This window comes from Coccidioides immitis (assembly GCF_000149335.2).
Source record: "Coccidioides immitis RS genomic scaffold supercont3.2, whole genome shotgun sequence".
Lineage (NCBI taxonomy): Eukaryota > Fungi > Ascomycota > Eurotiomycetes > Onygenales > Onygenaceae > Coccidioides > Coccidioides immitis.
The window spans coordinates 1,446,561-1,468,640 of record NW_004504309.1 but is presented as its reverse complement, the minus strand read 5'-3'; the positions used below and the strand labels follow the sequence as shown (position 1 = coordinate 1,468,640).

Below are 22,080 nucleotides of genomic sequence, written 5' to 3'. Positions count from 1 at the left end.
AATGTTGATAAATTAAACTCGGCGCTAAAAACCGATAAGATAAGAGGCTCCACTGGTATTAATAAGCAAAGTGGGATAAGGGCGAAATATTCGCCTTGTGCTTGGGACTTCAAATCTCGTCTGTTTCATAGCAGAGCACCCAAAGACGAGAGAGATTGCCTGGAGAGCTTAACGTGATCATCATGGTGCTCCCAAAATCCAGAAATGCCGTTGGGCTGGGGAACAGCCTGATGAATGACCGTTTCGGCAAAGGCAAAGCTTCAGATCGGAAAAAGGTCTCATACAACGCTGCTGCAATTCGACGAACGGGCCCGGGAGGAGAAACATACATCACGAATCCCACAGAAGAAGCATCATGGGTTAAAATGCGAAGCATTACGGAGCAGGCTGCACTAGATGAATTCCTCAGCACGGCGGAGCTTGCAGGAACGGATTTCACTGCTGAGAAGATGAATAACGTCAAGATTATCCACCCCGACCAGAAAAATCCCTACCTGCTTTCCGCTGCAGATGAAAGAACAGCTGTAAGCAAGCATCAGCGGAATAAAAATCGGCTGACGGTGCCGCGACGACCGAAATGGAACTCGAAAACAACACGACAGCAACTAGATATAATGGAAAGAGAAAATTTTATTGAATGGAGGAGAGGCCTGGCTGAGTTGCAGGAAAATCAAGATCTTTTGATGACGCCTTTCGAGCGAAACATCGAGGTATGGAGGCAATTATGGAGAGTCATTGAGCGATCGGATTTGATCGTACAGATTGTCGATGCCCGCAACCCTCTACTCTTCCGATCAGAAGACTTGGAAAAATATGTGAAGGAAGTTGACCCAAAGAAGAGAAATTTACTGTTAGTCAATAAAGCGGATATGATGACGCCACACCAAAGGGAACTTTGGGCGGACTTTTTTGAGTCCCAGGGCATCAGCTACAAATTCTTCTCAGCAGCATTAGCGAAAGAGCAAAATGAAGCGAAGTTAGACGAAGAGGTGGAAGACGACGCTTCGGTAATTGCTAATTTAGTGAAGCGTACGAGTAAGGCCGCTCTAGACGATTCCGAGGGAAATTCTGAAGATGACGATTCCGAAACCGACGAAAGCGGTGGCATTCCTCTGCCGGCTGATCCGAGTGAGTCGAGAATTCGGATTCTCTCAGTTGACGAACTCGAATCCTTGTTCCTTGAAGCCGCACCTACCCCTGACCCTCAAATTGACGGCTCTGAATCCTCAAAGAAGGTCACCACCATTGGGCTTGTTGGGTATCCGAACGTCGGGAAGTCAAGCACAATCAACGCTTTACTCGGGGCAAAGAAGGTCTCTGTGTCAGCAACCCCAGGCAAAACAAAGCATTTTCAGACCCTTCACCTCTCCCCTACTCTTGTCCTATGTGATTGTCCTGGTCTCGTGTTTCCAAACTTTGCCACCACCAAGGCCGAGCTTGTTATCAATGGCGTTCTGCCCATCGACCAACTGAGAGAGTATACTGGCCCAGCAGGACTCGTTGCTCAGAGGATCCCAAAACACTTTCTCGAAGCTATATATGGCATGAAGATCCACACACGCCCCATCGAAGAAGGAGGAACAGGAATCCCAACTTCTTCTGAAGTTCTCCGAGGATATGCGCGCGCAAGGGGCTTTGCAACTACCGGGCAAGGGCAACCTGATGAGTCTCGCGCAGCTAGGTATATTCTAAAAGATTACGTAAATGGAAAGCTGCTCTATTGCCACCCTCCTCCGCCAATTGCAGACAGTGTGCCTTTAGATCCGACGCAGTTCAATCAAGGTTTATATGACCTTGCGCACCTTCCTCCTAAAAGACAAGCAGCATTGCTTAACCAATCTTCCAGCGCATCTGTGTCTGGGTTTACGGACAGCAACGACGTGGATACGAATTCAGATGTCATGTCGCTCTCTTCAGCCCAGCCACCATTTGAGGGCGCTCGGTCCCGAAACGTTGATGCTGGATTTTTTACCGCTGGTGGGAGTGGTTCTGCCGGTCACCTCAAGATGCCGTTCAATCACGTATACACCGAGCAGGGGGCCAAGCAGAGGCATAAGGAGCTTTCCGGACGGAAGGTAAGAACGATGATAGCACTGGAGAAGGGAGTTGATGTCTCAGAGGTACAGACCTCTGGCAAGAAACACTTCAAAGGAGGAAAAAGGAAAGCAAAAGCGAAAGGCAATACCAAAGATGCCGATGATTTTTGAGTTAAACTATTCCCTAATGATATATGCACCTTGCTTGATGTTACGTGGATGTTAAACCTTTCTTTCTTGCCCACGCATAGATGGAGTTTTGGTTGTAACTTGTTTTGCTTTAACACTGGGCATATCCTTGGTTGAATCGCTTGGTGGGTTAGATATATATAAGTACTTCATACTTACGCTTTGTGGTGGTTGACCTGATCTTATCAATCGGCTTATCGATAACCTTAAATTCACGTGATCTCCACACGATAACACGATAATTTCTCAGATATTAGTTCTGGGAACGAAAAAGTCGCAGAGGAAGAGCAGACAAGGAGAGCATATGCAGACATTTCTTTCAAGATTATTTATTATTGTGGACCCACTTCATTAAGAGAAACTTGTGCCCGTAATTCCTAGCCAAGATGCCTCCGAAGCGAGGATGGATGTTGGTTTACGCTCACCTTTCATTTCCTGTGAATATGCACTGATAAAGCCGTTGCTTCCTGTAGAGACAAGAAGACCGCGACAACATACCAGCTTTTTCACAGATCCCAGAATGATCCTTTGATCCACGACCCTGAGGCGGATGACCGGGTTCTTCACCAGGTCTCCGGACCATCCCACCCACCCAACGGTCCAAGAGCTACAAGACATTTGGGCGATTTGGAGAGGGAGTTTGCCCAGTCTGGAGCCCGTAAAAACGAAGGAGAGGCGGCGAACTACGGTATCTTCTACGATGATTCCGAGTATGATTACATGCAGCACCTTCGGGAATTGGGCAAGGGAGGTGGGGAGGCACATTTTATCGAAGCTTCAGCCAGGAAGGGCAAAGGCAAAATGAAGAAGCTGGAAGATGCACTAGCAGAGAGTGGCCTTGAAGGCGATTTCGATGGACTTTCTCTGAGGGACGCCTCTTCGACCTATGGTGGAGATGACATGCTGTCAACGGCTTCATCGTACGTTAGAAAACCCACCTATCAGGATCAACAAGATGTTCCCGATGCGATAGCCGGATTTCAACCAGATATGGATCCAAGGTTAAGAGAGGTTCTAGAGGCTCTTGAAGATGAGGCGTTTGTAGACGAGGAAGGTGAAGAGGATGTATTTGATGCCCTTGTGGAAGGTGGAATCGATGCAGAGGTCGACCCGGACGAGTGGAGGGATACGTATATTGAAGATGATGATGAAGGATGGGACTCAGATGCTACAGAAAAGGCACCGGTCCAACCGATGTCATCCTCGACATCACACAAGAAGGACGACTCGAAAGCATATACCACTTCTCAAACGGAGTCTGAGCTCCCTTCGCACGACGCACCTATTCCGGACGCCACGAATGATGATGGAGATTGGCTTAAGAATTTCGCGAAATACAAAAAGGATATGAAATCCAGACCTTCGCCAACTGATGCTTCAGAAAATGCTTCCGAGCTTCGTACCACAGCCTCGACTTTGTTCACAGTTGGCGGAACGCCCATTCGGAAAAAGAAGCGCAAAGGCGCACTTACTAACCCATCCGCATACTCCATGACTTCATCCTCTCTTGCCCGTACTGAAGGTCTTCGCCTCCTGGACGATCGCTTCGAGAGGGTGGAGGCTTTATATGCGTTGGATGAAGGCGAGGAATATGAAGGCTCGAGTATGGCGGATGACGTGTCTATCATGAGTGGTATGTCCAAGTATTCGCAGACACCGAGCATGGTTTCGCAGAGCGGCAATGTTCCGATGAGGGAAGATTTCGATTCAGTGATGGACGAGTTCCTGGGCGGGTGGCAGGATCGCGGAAAGCAAGCGAAAAGAAAAGGGGCAAAGGGAAAGAGAGGAAAGAATGGCAATGAAGTCGCGGGCATGAGAATGTTAGATGAAATTCGGCAAGGACTTGGACCTGCGAAGGTTTCAGGGAGGGTTTGAGATGTCCTTGCGATAATTCTTGAAGTGCCGTTTCTACATGTCGATGGTTGAAAAAGTATTTTCGATGAGCATTTTATACCAGATTTTGCATAGCGGCGAATGGGCGAAGTCACCCGCAAATTTGATTCACCAATAAATTCCTGCATAATTCCTGTGTCCTTCCACTTTAAAATGGTGATATATTACAATAGTAGAGTACATACTATTTTGATTATTTGTCGCTTTGTCTAGTGCTGATGTGTCACATCGCTCCACCAACAATGTTAACAATCCACATTGCCAATCTCACATGCCACCCGACACGTCTCTCTACTTTTCTAAAATCCTCTCTGGATACCGCCTTGGCATCCTCTTGAAGCCACGCCGCCTCCTCTCCCAGTCTTTGCTTCAACTGTTCATTCGTCGTCACCACCACTGCGCCAACCTCCAGATCAAGACTGTAGCTGCGTTTCGTATAGTTGCTGCTTCCCACAAACGTCAAGCTAGGAGTTTTCTCGTTTGGAAGCGTGATCCAAAGGCCTTTTGCGTGGTAGGTCCAGCCACCCGGTTCACCTACAGTGCCGCGCCGCCATTCCTTTAACTGGATTGAATTTGTCTTTTGTGCTTCTGCAACACGATCAAGAAATCGGGCTGAGAGGTACGTGTATCCTGCTGGCAACATGCCTGAGACGCCAGGAGAACCATAGAAGCCATTGGCCCAAGGCGAGGCTGTGAGCACGACGCCCTGTGTATGTGGGGATGTGGAATATGATGTGCTGGCGATAAGAAGAGAGGACAAAGCAGGGTGGATGTTAAAATACCCAGCCGTGAAAAGCCACTTGGAGTTTTCTAACGCAGGGTTGGTAGAAAGAGCACCAAGAATGCTGATGACGGCGGGAAACTCTGTTGATTCGTCTGGCTTCAGAAGAGGAGTGAACTGCGCGACTGGATATACGTAGGTCTTATCTTCCGAAAACGAAGAGACTGAAAGTGTGGAAGTAGTTGGGGTTATCAATTTCGGAAGTATTGCTGAAGCGCTGGAAATAAAGTCCTCCGGGCGCTCCAGGGGAGACGGGCCTGTATTTCCCGATGGCCATTCCAAGGTGTAGCCGGATTTCTGCTTTTCACTGGGAATTACGAGAAAGCTCAAGTTGCAAATAGCCGTATGTATACGGCCATAATAATCAGACAATTGTTTCGAGCTGAAAAGATGATATCTATCCAGGCGGTTTGTGAAGTAGTCGCTGGAGAGGTTTGCTCTAATTGCGAATGGGGCGTTAGCATACCACCATAATAAAAGCCGTTTAGGATAGAGGTCTCACACCCAGAAAGTATTATTTCATCATCAATGCCGTATAGTTTCATGTGCTGTAGTCCCCATCCTTCATTAATTCTTCTTGGGACGTATCGTTTTCTCAAGCCGATCAAATTGGGGGTATGAAACATTCTAATTTCAACTCGATCAGGCCCATGTTCGGCTACTAGCGAAGCTAGGAGGGAAGCGCATGATGGATTGGGCGATTCGCGGGTGCCTCTTAGGCAGTCGGTGAGGATGGAAACTGTAAGATCAGGGTTTTGGCGTAGACTTTCGCTAATCACAGTTATGAGTTCATGTTCGGTTTTGCCAATGTAGAGAGTAGAGAGGTAGATTCGACGTTTCGCATGTCTTATTTTATGCTTAAGGCAAATTAGCATTAGCAAAAAGAGCAAGCTTTCGTGAAGGCTCTGTAAATACAGACCTTGAGGGTTTTGTAGAATGACTCTGGAGACTCGATAATCCTGATATGCGACGCGTGAATTTCGAACCGCGGAGAAATTCGATCCAATTCAACTGTTAAAGCACCGAGAGGGGATGTAGAAGCAGCATGATTCGCAGAAGCAGCAGCGGCGGCACCTGGGTTGGATGTGAATTTGCGGACTCGGACGGAGACCTGGAGAGCTCGCCGGCGACAGCATGGGAGGCATCGGCCTCCAATGCGACTAAACATGGTATTCCTAGGAGCTGGGCGCAAGCATTGAGTGCAAGGGAACTATCAATTGGCTAGACCCGTGTCTCTATTTCTTCAATTGATTCCGTCCATGTCTTGATAATGCCGGAAGCTTGCTCGTCAATTTTATTGCTCTTATCTTATCAGATCTCCGATCGGCCTGCGCTAAACTCTTTCGAGACTTGTAAGTACTTCGCTCATCACCGACGCCGACATCAACGATTGCAAAGTCACTCGCAGTCAATTCAGGGCACCTTTCGCCGCAAAGATGTCGACAATCACTCGTACACTCCGGAACCTCTGGAGAATAGGATTTAAGGTATGCTATTCTCTCCGAATCCTCAGAAACTTGACTGACGGTTTGAAAATAGGAATATGGCCACCAAATGCAGGTATGAAGAAGTTGAACCCCATCCGAGCCAACCGAGCGAATTGGATAGAGCGCTTACGTACCGTGCTGTTTTGGATTAATAGTACATGGGTATGTCTCTATTATACTGTGCTATACCGGATTAATGGACTGGCAGATCTAATTTGTTCCATGCAGGCGATACGAAAGCCGGGACCCTAGTCGCCATCGACCGATACGGAAACAAGTACTATGAAAACAATGCCGAGTTACCACGTATGTGTCCATGAGCAAGGGTCACAGAAGAAATGGACGCTCTAGCTAACTGTTTCCGCTTCCCCTTTCGCGAACCCAGTCCGAACACGATGGGTGGACTACAAGCAAAAGGAACTTGATGCCTCTCATGTCGAGCCCGGATGGTACGAGTCTTGGTTCCCCCCGCTACTTGGATAAGTCGGAGGCTCACCTTATTTAAAGGCACGGATGGCTGGCTTACATGGTCAACAAACCGCCAACCGAAGACAAAATCATGCAGACAGGCGTGCGGACATGGGAAACCCCCGAACACAGACCGAACCTGACACTATCCCGCGCCGCATTCAAAACATATTCGACGTATGTCTATCTACGATGATAGTGGCACTCGGAAACTTTAGCTTTTACTGATGATTTATATTTAGGACCAAACCAAAGTACTCTGCTTGGGACCCGGTTGCGAAACCGAGATAGATTTTAAAATTGTGATATAGCTCACTTGTAACACAGCAAAGCAGCAATCCATCAGGAAATACTCCATTAAATTACTGTATATAACCGCGCCATGGGCCCTCTTAAGGTAGCTGATCAATCTCTGTACAAGTGATTCCATTGCGAACTAGGTAAATCTCGCTAATTAGGCCGTAAGGGAGCCTCTCAAACGCATAATAAAGACATACCGCAGTCATGGGTATCGGATGAAAACAGAGGTGCACTGATAGATAATCTAGATGGTAATTAATACTGAAAACTTAAAAATCATTTTCGAGAAGAATGCAAAACACTGTTACAGAACGTATCCACCGGATCCAACGTTCCACCAATGTCGAACTGGTCGCCGGTCTTCAAGATCGATACACCACCAAAGGACGTCCTTGGCCTTTTGGATCTGGCCCGAATGTTCGTAAGCTCTCGCCAGGGCAAACCATGCCTCGGAATCATCCCAGGCAGTTCCCAGCTTTGTCAACGCAGACAACAGACCATAGGCTCGATCTCGCGCAGCAAGGCGGTCGAGATACTCCGGGGAATCCTTATCGTCTAATGGTGGTGGAGCGGGCTTAGATGTTCCCTTCGCCATACCGTTTCCATGCAATGAAACGTCCAGGGTTGAGAGTGAGAGACTGGAAACATCAGGTAGACTCGACACCTCTGGCTTTTCAGTGGGCAGCTTTTGCTCCCATATGTCAAGTAGGAGATTTGCCAGTCCCACTGTCGCTCGGATATGATCTGGAAAGTATATTAATGCCTCCTCAAATTGCTCCATAGCTTCAAAGGGTTGAGACTGGGCTTGAGAGATGTATCCACGTTCAGCATAGACATCCGCCCAGAGCTCATCAGACGACTTGGCTCCTCCCCAACCTGGATCGGCAAACGCTTTTGCGGATGACTCTTGTTTAGCAACAAGCTCCTCAACACGTTGCGCCTGCTGCTTAGCCTCATTCCAGGACCCAAGAGCATCCTCAAATAAACCAGCGCGCCTATAAAGACCTGCCACAAAAAGCCATATTTTAGTAAGGAGACCGAGCGCCTGCCTTTGAATGTGATCCTTGGAAAACCTCGTTGAAGTTTTCGCTTGAATACCATGACGACCAGCGGTCGGTAGCCGGATATCCTGAAGAGGTGGCTGTTGCCGGTGGCCAATTGGAGGAGGCTCCTTGGTGTATTTCGTGTTGTGAGCAACGGGCGGCAAGCTCTGCCTCGCGGACACCGAACCATTGTGCTTGGCGGTTGGCGATTGCATATAGGGAGGCGAAGTTGACACGTCCTGAACCTTGGCTTCCGTTGGATCTGGCTGTGGTTTATGTGGATGGAGTTGTGATTTTGAATGTCTTTCCAAGCTTCGATGGCGGATGGCCTTGCCGATACTACCTTCCCTCCGGTGTAACTTTTGTGGTTGGCGGCCGTCCTTGAGACGAAAAGAGCTCGACCTAGTCATGGCAGTTTGTGGTCTTTCTTTAAAACCAATCATGTTTTCATCGGTTACTTGAATGGGTGGCTTAGAACCATCCACCGAACAATCAGAAACGGAACGATCCCTTGGCGGAGAGCTGCCATCCATACCAAAGCCAGATTCGTGATCAAAATCCCTTTGGACCCTTTTTCGGCCGAAAAGGCTACCTCGAATACTGCGAACCCCACCTGAACTTCTCGGAGGGGCAAGATGCTCGGCTTTTTGCTTTTGATCTGGCTCCAAAAAACCTATGTTTGCGAAAACGCGACCAAAATGTCCTAGCAGTTCTTCGGCATGGTTAATGGCAGCCTCAGGTCCATGCAGAACCTCAATCAGGGAGAGCTGAGTCATTCGCAGTTCAAGCATACTTTCCTTCTTCCGGAGCTCTGTATCTTCAAATACTGTGTCGTTGTGCTTGCCGCCGGCATCCGTTGAAGGATGGGAATATTTCTCGTGGTGCTGCTCGCCTGAGTGTGTTTTTCCGTCGTGGGTATCACCTGCCATCACCGTATCAAGAACCGCTTCACAAATATGATTAGCGGTTTCGAACTCTTCGCGCGCGGTTAAGAGAAGAGCAAGAAGATGCCATAACGGAACGAGGTCTCTCTCGCCGGTGTATGATATTTGATCTGAATTCAGAAGCCCATGCCCCATCACGTCCGCGGAGCTTAGAGCAAGTCGTACCCGATCAATTGCACCACCTAGATCTCTGGTCTCTGCAAGCATCAAACTCAATGCAAAGATAGAAGCCGGGTTCATGTCCTGGCCCAATTCCTCCGCCAAAGATGCCTCCAGCGACGATATGGCTGAATTCTGTAAGTCACGTCGGGTTTCCGTTTCCGCAGTCCATCTTGACCAATTTGCCAATCCAATACCAATAGCTCGGTATGCGCCGGCGAGCGTCACCGGTAATAATTCATTATTCTTGGGCGAGCTCATGCCGTTCAGTTGTGGAGAGGGGCATTTATCATCGCCTTCACTTGTTAAGGCGTGTTCGAGTAGATTTGTTAACTGCTTAGCCTTTTCGGCTCTCTGGTAGGTACCAAAACAGCACACCAATAGGATCCCATCTGACAAGGTACGGACGAAGGTATTCACATCTTCAATTTCCTTAGTCGGTTTACCAGCTTGTTTCGCTCGAGCTTTGGCAGTGTCAACAAGGTGAATATATGTTTCCAGGGCCCTCATAGCAAGGTCGAATTCGGCCAATGCCGAGTGCACTTGGAAAAGGCGCCGTAATATCAAGGTTGAGTGGAACGTCTTCGTCGCTGCACGGTAAAGGATCTGAAAATGCGATCAATGATTGTTAGTGAGGAAACAGGCAATCAGCCCGAGAGGCACAACTTACATCAAGCACATTACGAGATAACGCGTCCCGTCCACCTTTCCCGAAATCTGCGTCTTGCCATTCCGGACCGCACAAGATCTGCCAATTCCGGACAACCTGCTCCACCCAGAGTTCAACCTCATGATTTGAGGAACTGGCTTTCGGGAATTTCGCGTTTCTGAGCAGAGCATTCTCGCATATCGTTTCCACGCGCCTAAACTCGGAAACAAGCTGGGCTTGCTTTGGACCTTCCGAGGAAGGGATATAAGGGAGTCTTTTCTGTAGGATGTGGGAAAGGAGATCGTAGTATGCGCGCCATGTTGAAGCCTTGGGGCCTGACTTGGCGGAGGCATCACTAGAATCTGTCGTTGACGCCGGGTCACCTTGCTTCACCTCACAGTGGGATGCCCACGCACGAAATGATTGCAATGCGAACTCGATAGTAGATTCCGTCACTTGCGAACCCTGAGCTGTAACAATCTTCCCAGTACATCCTGCTGTCTTTGCTAAAAGACGCTCGGACCAGAACAGATATTGCGGGGTTAACAGGGCATTCGACGTAGGAATGGAAACTCGGGCGGCTAGGGGTTTCATTGCTTCCACCGCGACTTCGACGCCAGACAATGATTCCAGGGCAGCACCTTAACAATAACTACATGAGTATGCCATCCTACTTCTCAGGTAGGGAGAGTTCATACCTTTCAAATAGCCAGCCTTCACAATACAGACTTCGGTCCATGGTGACAACACCTCCCCGTTTCCCGAGAGCAAACTGACGACATTATGAAGATCCTGAGGCAGATAACTGGCGGCTGACTCCGGTTCAGATAATTCCCAATGCAGCCAACTAAGACACACCTGGGCCTGAAAGGTATTCTGTGTGACATCCGCCCCTTCTTCTATTACGGATAACACAGGGGATATCCGTCCGAGGAGGTGTTCTGAATCCTGCGCAGCGGAAGAAGTGGTACTTTCAGATCGCTTCTTCACATGGTTAACGATTTGCAACTCGGTTTCCGCCACTAGGAGTAGAGCTGCGTTGAAGGGATCCGATATTAGCCTCCGAGTCCAAATGTTTAGGGTCGGTGGGACTCAATACCCTTCTCCGTAGGGGCATGTTTCGATATCTTTCGAAGGATATCGGGGACTTCATGCCAATTTCCATTGCACCTTGCCGTATCCAGTAGCTCTATATAGCGACGGGCTTTGGTGATGACCTATTCTTATAGAAAATTATAGTTAGAGCAAGGGCGGAGAGCCGGAGTTGCACGGAGTGTTGGATCGTGAGAATACGGAGTACGCACCGTCATGGTTTCTCATATAATACAACACAGGATTGGAAGTGTAATGTAGCAATCATTTTCGGGCCAAAGGGAAGAGATTAGTAAAAGGAGGGTCTCTTAAAAGGAGTCATTATGAGTCCATGTTCGAGCCATCTTTGTTGTTCCTCAGAGAACGCTTGCTGCAGCTGTGGACGGTGGTGATCTTCGGGTGCGCTAAACCTTGAAAATTAGCTGAATAAATAATTTCCGCACCAAATTCATTCATCCAATCTCCAAGGCGCAAACAATCCATGGCTGCAGCTATTCTCAGGAAATATATCCACCGTCCTTGACACTCCTGCTCTCCTCAAATTGGGCCCTAAGAACAAAAAGGCCCGGCAGCGTTCTTGTTTGCTATAATGGCCTCGACGATGGCTCTCCGAGCAGCTACCCACCGGCTAACAATAACCCCAGTTGAGGAGCTGCCGTCTATGGCAGCGTATCTCGCGTCGACCCTAGGAGAAAGTAGCGCCATATTGTCCACTCCAGAGCACCAGAGAAAGGCAGCGGGCGCACCGGATACTGCGCTACTGGTAACTAAGCTAAAAGCTCGAATTACCAGTCTACTTCAAGACCGAAGCATTGAAGGCCGGTGGACAGCAATTATATTGGCTAAAGCTGCGATTGAAGCTGGTCAATGGGAAATACTCCGTGGCTGTGAGCCTTGGGTTCGAGCGCTTTTGGCTATCCTGGCTGTAAGTCTTTCCTGGATATGACATCCAAGTCTGGAAATGCTAACGGAGAATTTTACCTGTAGAAACCAGATCCATCATCTTCGAAAAAGTTGGCTCTCATTACCTTGACTCGAATCTTTCGACTTACCCACCAGTATCCGACTTTGACACGGGAAATAACAACCCCGTGTTTGCCGTCGTTTGTAACTTCGTGCCTGAATCTTATATCCGTCAAATCAGCATCCGATGGAAGCAGAAAATTGAAGCAGAATAACCTGCTGATTATTCCAGTATTTAGCTCTTTCTTGGAGCTTCTACCTAACCACCCTACAATATTCCGGCCTTTCTCTGCCCAGCTGCATGATTTGCTCGTACCTCTGATCGGTTCCCTCGGCTCCAATGATTTTATTTCTGAACCCCTTATATATCTGGCTCAACGCCTGTTCGTGTCTCTCCATCACTGTGCTCCAAAAAATACGTCTGGAGACGAATGGGTCAAAGCATACCGGTCAACGATATCATCTGCTCATCGCGTGGGAGATCATCTTTTCAGGGCAGTCATAGAGCAATGGGAATCCGTTGATGTTGAAAAACGCAGACCCGGAAGATCTAGAGACTACAATAGCCCAGTTGGTGATGATGGTCCTGATCCACTCGGGCTTCAGGGTTGGGATGGCGTTCAAGAAGGCAGTGGTCGGCTGGTTAGCTTGTTGCGGTTACTGTCACAGTTTCTATCGACTCATACACATTCGAGCGTGTCCATTCCTATTGGTTATACTCTCGACCTAACAGCCCGGCTAGCCTCCCTCAGTATTCCCGTCTTGGAAAATGACGACGATAGATCAAATTTAATCAACCGCGAAATCAGCCGGGATGAACGGGAAAGTTTATTCAGCGAACTCCCAAGTATCCATGTTTCCGTATTGAATTTGCTCTCTACAGTCGTGAAAACAATTGGAGCTGGGAGTACTTCGATCGCTCAAACTTGTCTTGACCAGGCTCTCTGGATCTTCGACGCGGCAAACGGTAAGAAAGCCGTTCGGATAGCCGCCTACGGGTGTATAGAAACTACATTGCCCATTATTGGGTATACATTTACAAAAGCAGGAATTGGTTTGCTGGCCCCAGCGATACGACTCGCATGTGCCGATTTACTACCCCAACATAACCCCACACAGTTGATCGAAAAGGCACCTAAGACCAAAGGAAGCCAAACTGCAATTAATGCAGACGCATTCTTGGGCACGAATGCTGCGTCTGAAGCCATAGATCCCAAACTGTCAAACTCCAAGGAGATTCAACTCCCTGGCCTCGAGCTGTTGGCGAACTTTCTCACGTGCATTCCGACAGATTTGATCCCTTTGTCCCTACGTGCGGAAATTGATCGAACTGCGATCCTTACGGGGGCCGTGAAACTTATGATGGCTAGCGTGCTTAATCCTATTCCACCCACAAGCAATCAACGAGGTCATGCCAGTATCATGCCATTCCTCGCGAGGAGTAATATAGACGACCTGCAAGTTGAAGGATTATTGCGGCCACGGATGCCGGTTCTCATGACTGGTACTGGGAAAAGAAAACTCACGACCCAAGAAGAAGACATCAGGATGGAGCGCGAAGACTTAGGCACCATGGACCGTGATATTTACAAACAATCGACTTTGCTGGCTGAAAATAGTGTGCTAACGGAATCGATCCCTAAGCCAATGGACATTGACACGGATCTTGAGAGCAGGGGTACCAAGCGAGGTCATGAAACCGACAGCGGAGCTCAAATATCGGCACCATCCTTAGAAACACAGCCTGTGATCGTTTCTCCAGATAAAAAGCCTCGCACAGAGACGAGTTCACCGATGGCCGCTCCTTTGCAATCTATAGAGGCCCCGGAACAGAAAGATACGTCAAGTGAAACTCCTATTCTAAGGGAGCCATTGGATAATAAGCCACTCGCTCTGGAATCGTCGCTAACCAGCACAGCGCTTTCACGCGCTGAGGTGACATTAGAACTACCGGAGCAAACACGCGACCACAATGCTTTTCAAAGTAGGATATGCTCGACGATGCAGCAGGGCACTGTCACCAAAGATGACGAGGAAATGGCGTCTGACGATGAAATTCCGCAACTTAATCTCGACCCAGACACCGATGAGGATGATGATGTCTCTATGCAATAGCATCAGAGTCGAGTCAGCAACCCTCGCTTACGAAACTTGTATAGTAGACTTGTCCTTAACGAAAAGCACTCGCGGAACAATTCTGTTTGGCCGAGGTGGTTATATGTGTACGACTTAAAATAAAAATCTAATCCGTCTAAATTACGTGGCATAAGTATAATACTAAAATGGTTCTATAAGCATGCGCTCATGACACATCGCCAAATGAACTTTATCTGCCAAAAAGGTCCGAGGCAACATTGCTTGCGCCTCAGGACATTTTGTCTATAATATCTGAATTCCGCGCTGCCACCACTTCTCTCCTTTCCACATCCTAAACCACTTTCCGTGCCAACACCACCAGCCTTCGTCGGGGGTTCCAAATCCAAAACCCCGCAGTGGACTAATTGGAACAGGTTCAAATAGCCAAATCCCACCTCTTGAAAAATCATTGGCAACAAGTGGCCCTGTTAACAAAATCCAGGTGATTGTGAACGCAACATTACCCCATTGTTTCAACCATTTGGGCAGCGGGAAGGGTAGATGCGACAAGAGATGTGATGTGAGGTCCTGGGCTACAATTCCCAGAAATTGGAGAATGAAGAACAGAAACGGACCCGACAGGGGGTGTGTAGGTGCAAATTGGGTGTAGCTTCCACAGGCGTGGATGAGCCCACTGAGCATAAAGGCAATCATTGCCCGTAGGAACAAAAAGATAGGTTTCTTTTGGAGAGAACGCGGAAGATATTGGAACATCCAATCACTTGGCGACACAAAGCCATACCGGAAGATTTGATGCCACCATTTGCCCCATCCACCAGCCAAACCATAGTCGAATACACTAGAGAATGGACCAAAGAGCCCACGGTACAACCACGGTGCCTCGATTGGGACGGTAATCCGGGTAGAGGAGCCGTAGAAGAGAGATAAGAGTAAGTAAGCTATGCACAGGTAACCGTGGAGAGTCGTAAGCGACGAGACAATACCGAGATATATAAGGAAGTGACGATATATATGGGCGAAAAAGGCAGCGAAGTGGCCGAGCGGCGCAAGGAAAGGCGGATGGGGCGAGTCAACAAGCCCCCAGAAATAGGAGTCCCTCACCATGAGGATTTTGACAAGATCTAGGCGCAGATAGTGAATAAATGTTTTCTTTAAAACCGACATGAGCACATATTTTGTTGGAGGATCCGCCACGGAGGGTGGAAGTGTCGGGTTACCCCAATTCCAACCAGTTCCTCTAAAAGAAAACATCGAGACGTCGAGGACCCAGGTGAAGCGATGCGAGAACTTCTCAGGATAAGATTGCCATCTATATTTTGCTCGGCATTGAAGACTGTTCGTTGATTTTTCGCCCGAGGTTTTCGACAGACCGCCGTTCCCAGGCGAGGATATCTCACTTTCCCAGAACTGTAGGTCCTTGTGCCCGTTTGCCTCAGCATTGACACCATTGGACCTTCTCCCGCGAACTTCACGAGTCCGCTCTATCCTCTTGAACTCTCCTTGAACGTCCCTAAACACAAGTAGAGTTGCACTCCAAATCGTATGCCATATAAAGCCCATACCGACACCGTAGCTATTTGCCATACCCAGGGTACGACAATTGACAATTGTCAACGTATTCAAGTATAAAACCACGCAAAAAGCAAAGTGCCTAGCAAATCGAAAAGCATTATGGCGGGGCCATGGAACAAGTAACACTGCAACGACGATGAAAATAGAGATGAAATTGTGAGGAAAGATGAGTGGAAGAATTTCTCCCTTTTTCATGCGATCAGCAAATTCAACTTCCCGCAATGCCAAAATGGCACGGTATCCAGGACTGACTGGGAAGCCTTCCATTGTTGGCCCGAAGGGACAGAGTCGACTGGCCACATTACTCCCGTCGTGAAAGACGAGGCGTCTCTGGCATCTTTTATACGACAAAATTAAAAAAATTAAATAAATAAAAAAAAAAAAAAAAAAATTGCGCAGGAAAATGCACAGGGTGGCTGGCTGATTGGCAGAGGCTTGAGTCAAGCCTGGTGACAGCAAATAGGATAACAATGCATTTTTAAACACACGAGCCCTTGAGGCCTGTTTCCTGTGACTGCGCTGGCCATCTGCAGGAAACAGAGCATTCAGACGGTTGCACCGCTTGTGACGCGACGCCGGAACTGCAAGCCGTTTTCCTGGTTGGATTTAAGGTTATCGGTGTGTGTGGAGACTTTAGTCTGAAAGCGCGGTCTTGGCGTTGTTTTGATCGGCCCAGCAGCTTGGGTCGCGTCACGACCAGGGGGCTGCAGCGCGTTGGCGCCGTTTCTTTGAGCAGATCCGAAGTGCAGCTCTTGAATCCTGCAGATTCAATACGTTTCACGCCGTAGCACTGCACATCGATGCAGTGTGTTGTCTCTCGGGTTAAACGAGGTGTCTCTCAGTAGTAATGCCACCCCGAAGAACTTCAAAAACCCCGACATCCGTGCAACGGGTGGTTCATCGTCAGGGGCGTCCAGAGGAGGCAAACGCAAAGCTCCTGCTCTTATTGACCTGACCGCAGACGATGACGACGAGGTGGCATTGAGCTCGCAGGCTCGTAGTGCGCCAAGGCAATATGTTCCCAGCCAAACCCTCAGCCAACCTGCTCTTCCTCCCGAAAATTTTCTTTCACTCAGCCAGAGGCTTCCAGACACCCAGGCCGAGCTGGAGGAAGAAGCAAACGCTGCAGCAGTTGTTGAATCCTCCCAGGAGTTAGATGACTCCGCCTACTCGGACTTTGAGCTTTATGGCTAGCATATTTCTCTGAACACCTTGGAATCTTTACTCTGCTCACTAGATATAAGGTACTTTACTCCACAAAATAGTCGGGGTTAGATATTATAATGGGCAGGCGACCAAAGGAGAATATGTGAACATTAGACGCGAGCCTGGCAACCCCTATGATTCCAATGCAATCCGGATCGACAATGTCATGGGCGACCAAATCGGCCACTTACCTCGCCAGCTGGCTAGCAAATTGGCTCCCTACATAGTAAGTCCGTCGGTTGCGCATTGGGGTTGCGGAAACTAAAGGGTAAAAATCAATTATACAGGATTCTGCGGACTTACTAGTAGAGGGTGTTCTAGCGGGAAACAAGGGTGTCTACGAATGTCCAATCAGCCTAAGACTATATGGAACCAGTGAGCCCAGACAGCAACTAGAGCTCGTAGCGAGAATGAAAAGGCAGGGGCTGCCGGTTGCAGAGCTGCTCATGAAAAACAGCGACAGGAAGAAGCGTCAGCTGCAGGAATTGAAAGCCGCCGCCGCCAATAGCTCCAGGGCACGCAAAAACATTGGAAGGGGTGAGGAATGGAACAAATCGGACAATGCCTTTGGCGTTAATATGGCTCCTCCCGGAGGGCATTCGGACGAAAAGAATAAGAATCAAGAGTCTATTGACGACATTATCGGCCAAAGCGTTGTCTTCAACCCCAGGGAGATGAGCCAGGTCGTTGAAAAGTTTGGCGCTGATGAGAAAGAACTTGCAGCAATGCCGATGGCGGAGTGTCCGGCCTCGCTTTCGACGGAATTGTTACCATATCAACGTCAAGGACTCGCGTGGATGTTAGATAAGGAATCACCACAGCTACCAGGGATTGGACGTGAGGATGTGGTGCAGTTGTGGAAGCGGCAGGCCCAGGCGTATAAAAATATCGCAACTGGTTATGTCACAAACCAGGCACCTCCACTTGCCAGCGGTGGAATCCTTGCGGATGATATGGGTCTTGGGAAGACTATACAGACTATTTCCCTTATTCTAGCGGACCTAAAGGTGGCATCCGCTCAATCTTCGAGGACCACACTGATTATCTCTCCGCTTGGAGTGATGAGCAATTGGAGAGACAGATTGCTACCCATGTCAAGCAGGAGAATGCGCTTAAAGTTCTCGTATACCATGGGACAGGTAAGAAAGAGGCCGAAAAGCTCGACCAATACGATGTAGTAATCACCACTTATGGTGCACTTGCCATGGAATTTGGGCAAGTTGATGGCAAAAGCCCTAAGGCCCTGAAACCAAAGCAGGGCCTTTTCTCTATGCGCTGGCGCCGAGTTGTCCTAGATGAAGGGCATACTATTCGATCTCCACGGACCAAGGGAGCAAGAGCAGCTTGCGCTCTGGAGGCCGACTCTCGATGGTCACTGACGGGGACACCTATCATTAATAACCTGAAAGACCTATACTCACAGCTTAGATACCTCCGTATATCTGGTGGATTGGAAGATTTTTCTGTCTTTAACAGTGCACTAATCCGACCGCTCAAAGACGAAGACCCCAACGCCAATCTCGTTCTCCAGGCTCTAATGGCGACAATTTGTCTACGCCGGAAGAAGGAAATGGGATTCATCAACCTTCGCCTTCCGCCCATGCAATATCCTTCATGTCAAGTTTTCCCAGCATGAGAAAGAGAAATACGATATGTTTCAGTAAGCTCTAGGTGAACTTCTACCCTACCCCTTGTCCCAAACTAACGAAATGACTACCAGGGCCGAGGCGAAGGGTGTCCTTATGGAATATTCTAACGGGAAAAAGTCGAATGTTACCTATTCACACTTACTTGAGGTTATCCTGCGCCTTCGACAAGTCTGTAACCATTGGAAATTGTGCCAAAGCCGCATAAATAGCCTCATGGATCTGTTGGAGAAGGAAAAAATTGTATCTTTGACACCAGAAAATGTAAAAGCGCTCCAGGCGCTCCTCCAACTGAACATTGAGAGTCAAGAAACGTGCCCTATATGCCTCGATTCTTTGGATCAGCCAGTGATCACGGCTTGTGCTCATACCTTCGATTATTCTTGCATAGAGCAGGTCATTGAAAGACAACACAAATGTCCCCTTTGCCGCGCAGAACTCGCAGATACGTCGAATCTTGTTCATCCCGCTGTTGCTCTCGGTGAAGACGACAGCAAGGTGGATGTCGACCCTGAGGAAAGCAGCAGCAAAATTCAAGCTTTGATTAAAATTCTAACGGCACATGGTCAGGCTCCGGGAAGCAAGACAGTTGTTTTCAGTCAATGGACATCGTTTCTTGACCTGATTGAGCCGCAGCTTGTAAAACACAATATCACTTTTACCCGGATCGACGGTAAGATGAGCTCCACCAAACGGGATGTGGCCATGGCGACTTTGACCAATGATCCGAACTGCACTGTCATGCTCGCGAGTTTAAATGTCTGCAGCGTTGGCCTCAATCTTGTGGCCGCCAACCAAGTTATTCTTACAGATAGCTGGTGGGCGCCTGCCATCGAAGACCAGGCAGTGGATCGCGTCTATCGACTGGGCCAGAAACGACCTACTACGGTATGGCGGCTTGTGATGGAGGGGAGCATTGAAGATCGAGTACTGGATATACAGAAACGCAAGCGTGATCTGATGACCACCGCTTTTAGGGAGAAGAATTCAAAAACGGGCGAGCAACAAAGAGCGAGATTGGCGGATTTGGAAAAGCTGCTGCAGTAGGCGGTTCAGCTTCATTGCGAGCCAGAGATCTAAGTACCTCTTCCACCTTTTGTTCTTCTATGATTCTTGTTCTTTTCCTCCTCCTCCTTTCCGATTCCCTCAAAATGCTTCTTGGCCTCTAGGGGTCTTCGCCGGGTAGCCTTTTCTTTCCATTTGCCTTTTCATTTTAGATTCATTGAACTGTTGCCAATGATCATTTATTTCTCTGGCAAGAGTGGATTTTCTGCTTCTTTATCCTTCAGATCTTCTTCTAGATTCGTTTTCGGTTGGTGGAACACATGGCTAACAGTGCGTTCTGGCCCTTTGATTTAATATTTTGTAATGTATCTTCTATAATATTTACTGATGCTAGTCCTTCATCTGAATGTCGACATGAATTGTCACACACACTGCTCACAGCCTTGGCGCTCATCTTAAGATTTAAGTGAGAGAGAGAGTCATTCTGAGTGTGAAATAAAAACCACTTCACCTTTTTCTTCGCATCCAGGGCTGACAACCCACAGCCGAGGCTGAGGTTCCCTTGGAGCCAACAATCAATAGCCGGTTCTGCAATTTTATATATATATATAAATTTTTTTTTTCTTTTTTTTTTTCAATGTTGGAACCCGGTGGATCCGTATTGATGGTGATGGTGCATGTTGGAGCTTCGGATCCAACGTACCGATGACCCCTTTCTGCATAGAGATAGGGCTGCAATGTGAATGACTGAGCCCAGATATCGAGAGGAAATGGCGGGATCGGGCGGCACCATGAGCAACCCGCCCTCCGCACAGCCCACTATATAAGGAGAATGAATATTTCTCCTGGATTTCCTCATGTGTTGTCTTGGATTCCCTGTCGCTGGACGGATTGGACTTTTATGTGAAGATTGTCGGCCTGAGCTTTATAGCAAGAATCAAACAAAACTTTTAACATATAACTACCCTGTTCTACTTCTCCCTTGTCACCATGGTATTTAAAAGCGACGTCTCTCTTAATGTCTCCAAGTTCCAGCCCAGCGCGATTCCTCCAGCCAGCCATGCAGTCAACCAACACATAATGAGCATGGCGGATGGCAAGCCGAGATGGTGGGAGGTATGACGGAGCTTCGTCTTCTTAGTCTTTTTGTTTTCAAGATTGTTTCCTGCCAATTGCGCTGACCGTGACTTTGCTGCCTCTTTCTCTCCTGATCTCAAGGTCGGCGCACAAACATTCCGTGAAATGAGAGCTAGGGGCGAGACTGCAATGCCCCCGTCAGCTCTGTTAGATTGCGCTCAGTCATTCTCAATTCCTTCTCGCGAACCCGGACGAAATATTCCATGCAGAATAATTAAACCGGAGGGCAGCTCTGCGCCGTCAGGAGTATTCTTGCATATTCACGGCGGTGGGTGGGTTTTGATGGACGAGGAATCGTAAGGCTACACGAATACCTTAAACATTCTACCTGCTCCGTCGGCTAACAAAGCCCTTTCAGCCAAGATGCCCTGCTGAAGCATTATACGGATGCTGCCAACCTCGTCTCTATATCAGTGGGCTACCGCCTTGCACCCGAACACCCCTACCCTGCCGGGCCGGAAGACTGCTACGATGTTGCGGAGTGGCTCGTAGAGAATGCTGAAAAAGAATTTGGCGCGCCTCTGAAGTTTATGGGCGGAGAGGTAACTGCGAGATCCCCCGTCTTTGATTCCGCTGACAACGACCATGGGGTGAATGCATCTAACCTTTGCTACTTCAGTCTGCTGGAGGCCATCTGTCAGCGTTGACGGCATTACACCTCCTTTCTCATGAAAACCCGAAATACTCTGATTTCAAATTCAAAGGCTTGCTCCTCCATTTTGGTGTATTCGACCTCTCATCCACACCGACAACATATACTTTCAAGCGTAGCCCAGCACTCGTTATCGACCGCGAATCCATGACCCATTCTACCGTATGTTCCTCTGTTTGATTTCCCCACCAATCGCAGCTTCTCCACACTAACTACGTCCATTTACAGAACGCGTTCCTTCAGAGTCCCGCTTCCGATCCCAAAGACCCTAAGATTTCTCCATTATATTTCGATTTTCTATCCCTTACCGCCTCGGGAAATTCACTCCCTCCTGCAGTATTCACCTGCGGAACTGAAGATGTCCTTCTTGACGATACTATTTTCATGAGTGCAAAATGGCAGATGGCTGGTGGCGAAGCAATAGTGAAAATTGTGCCCGGTGCACCACATGGATACATTATGTGCCCACCGGGATTAGTGCCGGGAACTGAAGAGATATTGGAATTTTTAGAGAAGTTTTTGAAGGAGAAAGTTTAGCATATGTAGGCAGCGTCTGTAGGAATGCTAGGGGTTTCATGCATGCTGCCGGCTTGTTGGGAATATGAGATGCATCTAGGGAATCGTTAAATGACCTTTTTTGCTTTTTTGTGCAATAGCTACTGTCTCGAGACCAGCGAGTAGCCCAGTGCCTACACATGTAGTACGGTGTCCCCAGCGCAACAGGAACAACCGAACTTAAAAGCAAACCTCTTGGTCGCAAT

At 48.3% G+C, this 22,080-nt stretch overlaps 9 protein-coding genes across 9 annotated transcripts; 6 read left to right on the top strand and 3 right to left on the bottom strand.

Moving 5' to 3' along the window:
* The first annotated feature begins 107 nt into the window (after nucleotides 1-107).
* On the top strand, nucleotides 108-2,383 carry CIMG_06010 (ribosome biogenesis GTPase Lsg1). The gene has a single exon (XM_001242113.2). The coding sequence runs from the start codon at nucleotides 183-185 to the stop codon at nucleotides 2,205-2,207; it is 2,025 nt and encodes a 674-aa protein (XP_001242114.1). The 5' UTR covers nucleotides 108-182; the 3' UTR covers nucleotides 2,208-2,383.
* Nucleotides 2,384-2,520: 137 nt separating this feature from the next.
* On the top strand, nucleotides 2,521-5,199 carry CIMG_06009 (low-temperature viability protein ltv1). Its single transcript, XM_001242112.2, has 2 exons — nucleotides 2,521-2,634; nucleotides 2,699-5,199. The coding sequence occupies exons 1-2, from the start codon at nucleotides 2,612-2,614 to the stop codon at nucleotides 4,098-4,100; spliced, it is 1,425 nt and encodes a 474-aa protein (XP_001242113.1). The 5' UTR covers nucleotides 2,521-2,611; the 3' UTR covers nucleotides 4,101-5,199.
* CIMG_06008 (CDP-diacylglycerol-glycerol-3-phosphate 3-phosphatidyltransferase) lies at nucleotides 2,905-6,135 on the bottom strand. Its single transcript, XM_001242111.2, has 3 exons — nucleotides 5,819-6,135; nucleotides 5,404-5,756; nucleotides 2,905-5,338 (listed from the first exon to the last, which is right to left on the bottom strand). The coding sequence occupies exons 1-3, from the start codon at nucleotides 6,065-6,067 to the stop codon at nucleotides 4,342-4,344; spliced, it is 1,599 nt and encodes a 532-aa protein (XP_001242112.2). The 5' UTR covers nucleotides 6,068-6,135; the 3' UTR covers nucleotides 2,905-4,341.
* Nucleotides 6,136-6,302: 167 nt separating this feature from the next.
* CIMG_11652 (NADH-ubiquinone oxidoreductase subunit) lies at nucleotides 6,303-8,495 on the top strand. Its single transcript, XM_012358631.1, has 7 exons — nucleotides 6,303-6,386; nucleotides 6,439-6,459; nucleotides 6,542-6,548; nucleotides 6,615-6,692; nucleotides 6,772-6,835; nucleotides 6,894-7,031; nucleotides 7,097-8,495. The coding sequence occupies exons 1-7, from the start codon at nucleotides 6,336-6,338 to the stop codon at nucleotides 7,143-7,145; spliced, it is 408 nt and encodes a 135-aa protein (XP_012214054.1). The 5' UTR covers nucleotides 6,303-6,335; the 3' UTR covers nucleotides 7,146-8,495.
* CIMG_06007 (filamentation protein) lies at nucleotides 7,459-11,382 on the bottom strand (the record flags this gene model as incomplete). Its single annotated transcript, XM_001242110.2, has 5 exons — nucleotides 11,254-11,382; nucleotides 11,049-11,166; nucleotides 10,648-10,983; nucleotides 9,971-10,590; nucleotides 7,459-9,906 (listed from the first exon to the last, which is right to left on the bottom strand). Exons 1-5 carry the CDS (start codon nucleotides 11,257-11,259, stop codon nucleotides 7,459-7,461), a joined length of 3,528 nt encoding a protein of 1,175 aa, XP_001242111.1. The 5' UTR covers nucleotides 11,260-11,382.
* Nucleotides 11,383-11,590: 208 nt separating this feature from the next.
* Nucleotides 11,591-15,725, top strand: CIMG_06006 (uncharacterized protein). The gene is made up of 2 exons (XM_001242109.2): nucleotides 11,591-11,966; nucleotides 12,029-15,725. The coding sequence occupies exons 1-2, from the start codon at nucleotides 11,631-11,633 to the stop codon at nucleotides 14,117-14,119; spliced, it is 2,427 nt and encodes an 808-aa protein (XP_001242110.1). The 5' UTR covers nucleotides 11,591-11,630; the 3' UTR covers nucleotides 14,120-15,725.
* On the bottom strand, nucleotides 14,384-15,940 carry CIMG_11651 (uncharacterized protein; the record flags this gene model as incomplete). Its single annotated transcript, XM_012358630.1, has 1 exon — nucleotides 14,384-15,940. The coding sequence occupies one exon, from the start codon at nucleotides 15,938-15,940 to the stop codon at nucleotides 14,384-14,386; it is 1,557 nt and encodes a 518-aa protein (XP_012214053.1).
* A 580-nt stretch (nucleotides 15,941-16,520) lies between these two features.
* CIMG_06005 (DNA repair and recombination protein RAD5B) lies at nucleotides 16,521-19,958 on the top strand (the record flags this gene model as incomplete). Its single annotated transcript, XM_001242108.2, has 6 exons — nucleotides 16,521-16,575; nucleotides 16,635-16,824; nucleotides 16,949-17,105; nucleotides 17,167-17,836; nucleotides 17,887-18,495; nucleotides 18,551-19,958. 6 exons carry the CDS (start codon nucleotides 16,521-16,523, stop codon nucleotides 19,570-19,572), a joined length of 2,703 nt encoding a protein of 900 aa, XP_001242109.2. The 3' UTR covers nucleotides 19,573-19,958.
* A 562-nt stretch (nucleotides 19,959-20,520) lies between these two features.
* Nucleotides 20,521-21,856, top strand: CIMG_06004 (uncharacterized protein; the record flags this gene model as incomplete). The annotated part of the gene is made up of 5 exons (XM_001242107.1): nucleotides 20,521-20,646; nucleotides 20,749-20,963; nucleotides 21,026-21,209; nucleotides 21,287-21,481; nucleotides 21,548-21,856. The coding sequence occupies 5 exons, from the start codon at nucleotides 20,521-20,523 to the stop codon at nucleotides 21,854-21,856; spliced, it is 1,029 nt and encodes a 342-aa protein (XP_001242108.1).
* Between the last annotated feature and the right edge of the window lie 224 nt (nucleotides 21,857-22,080).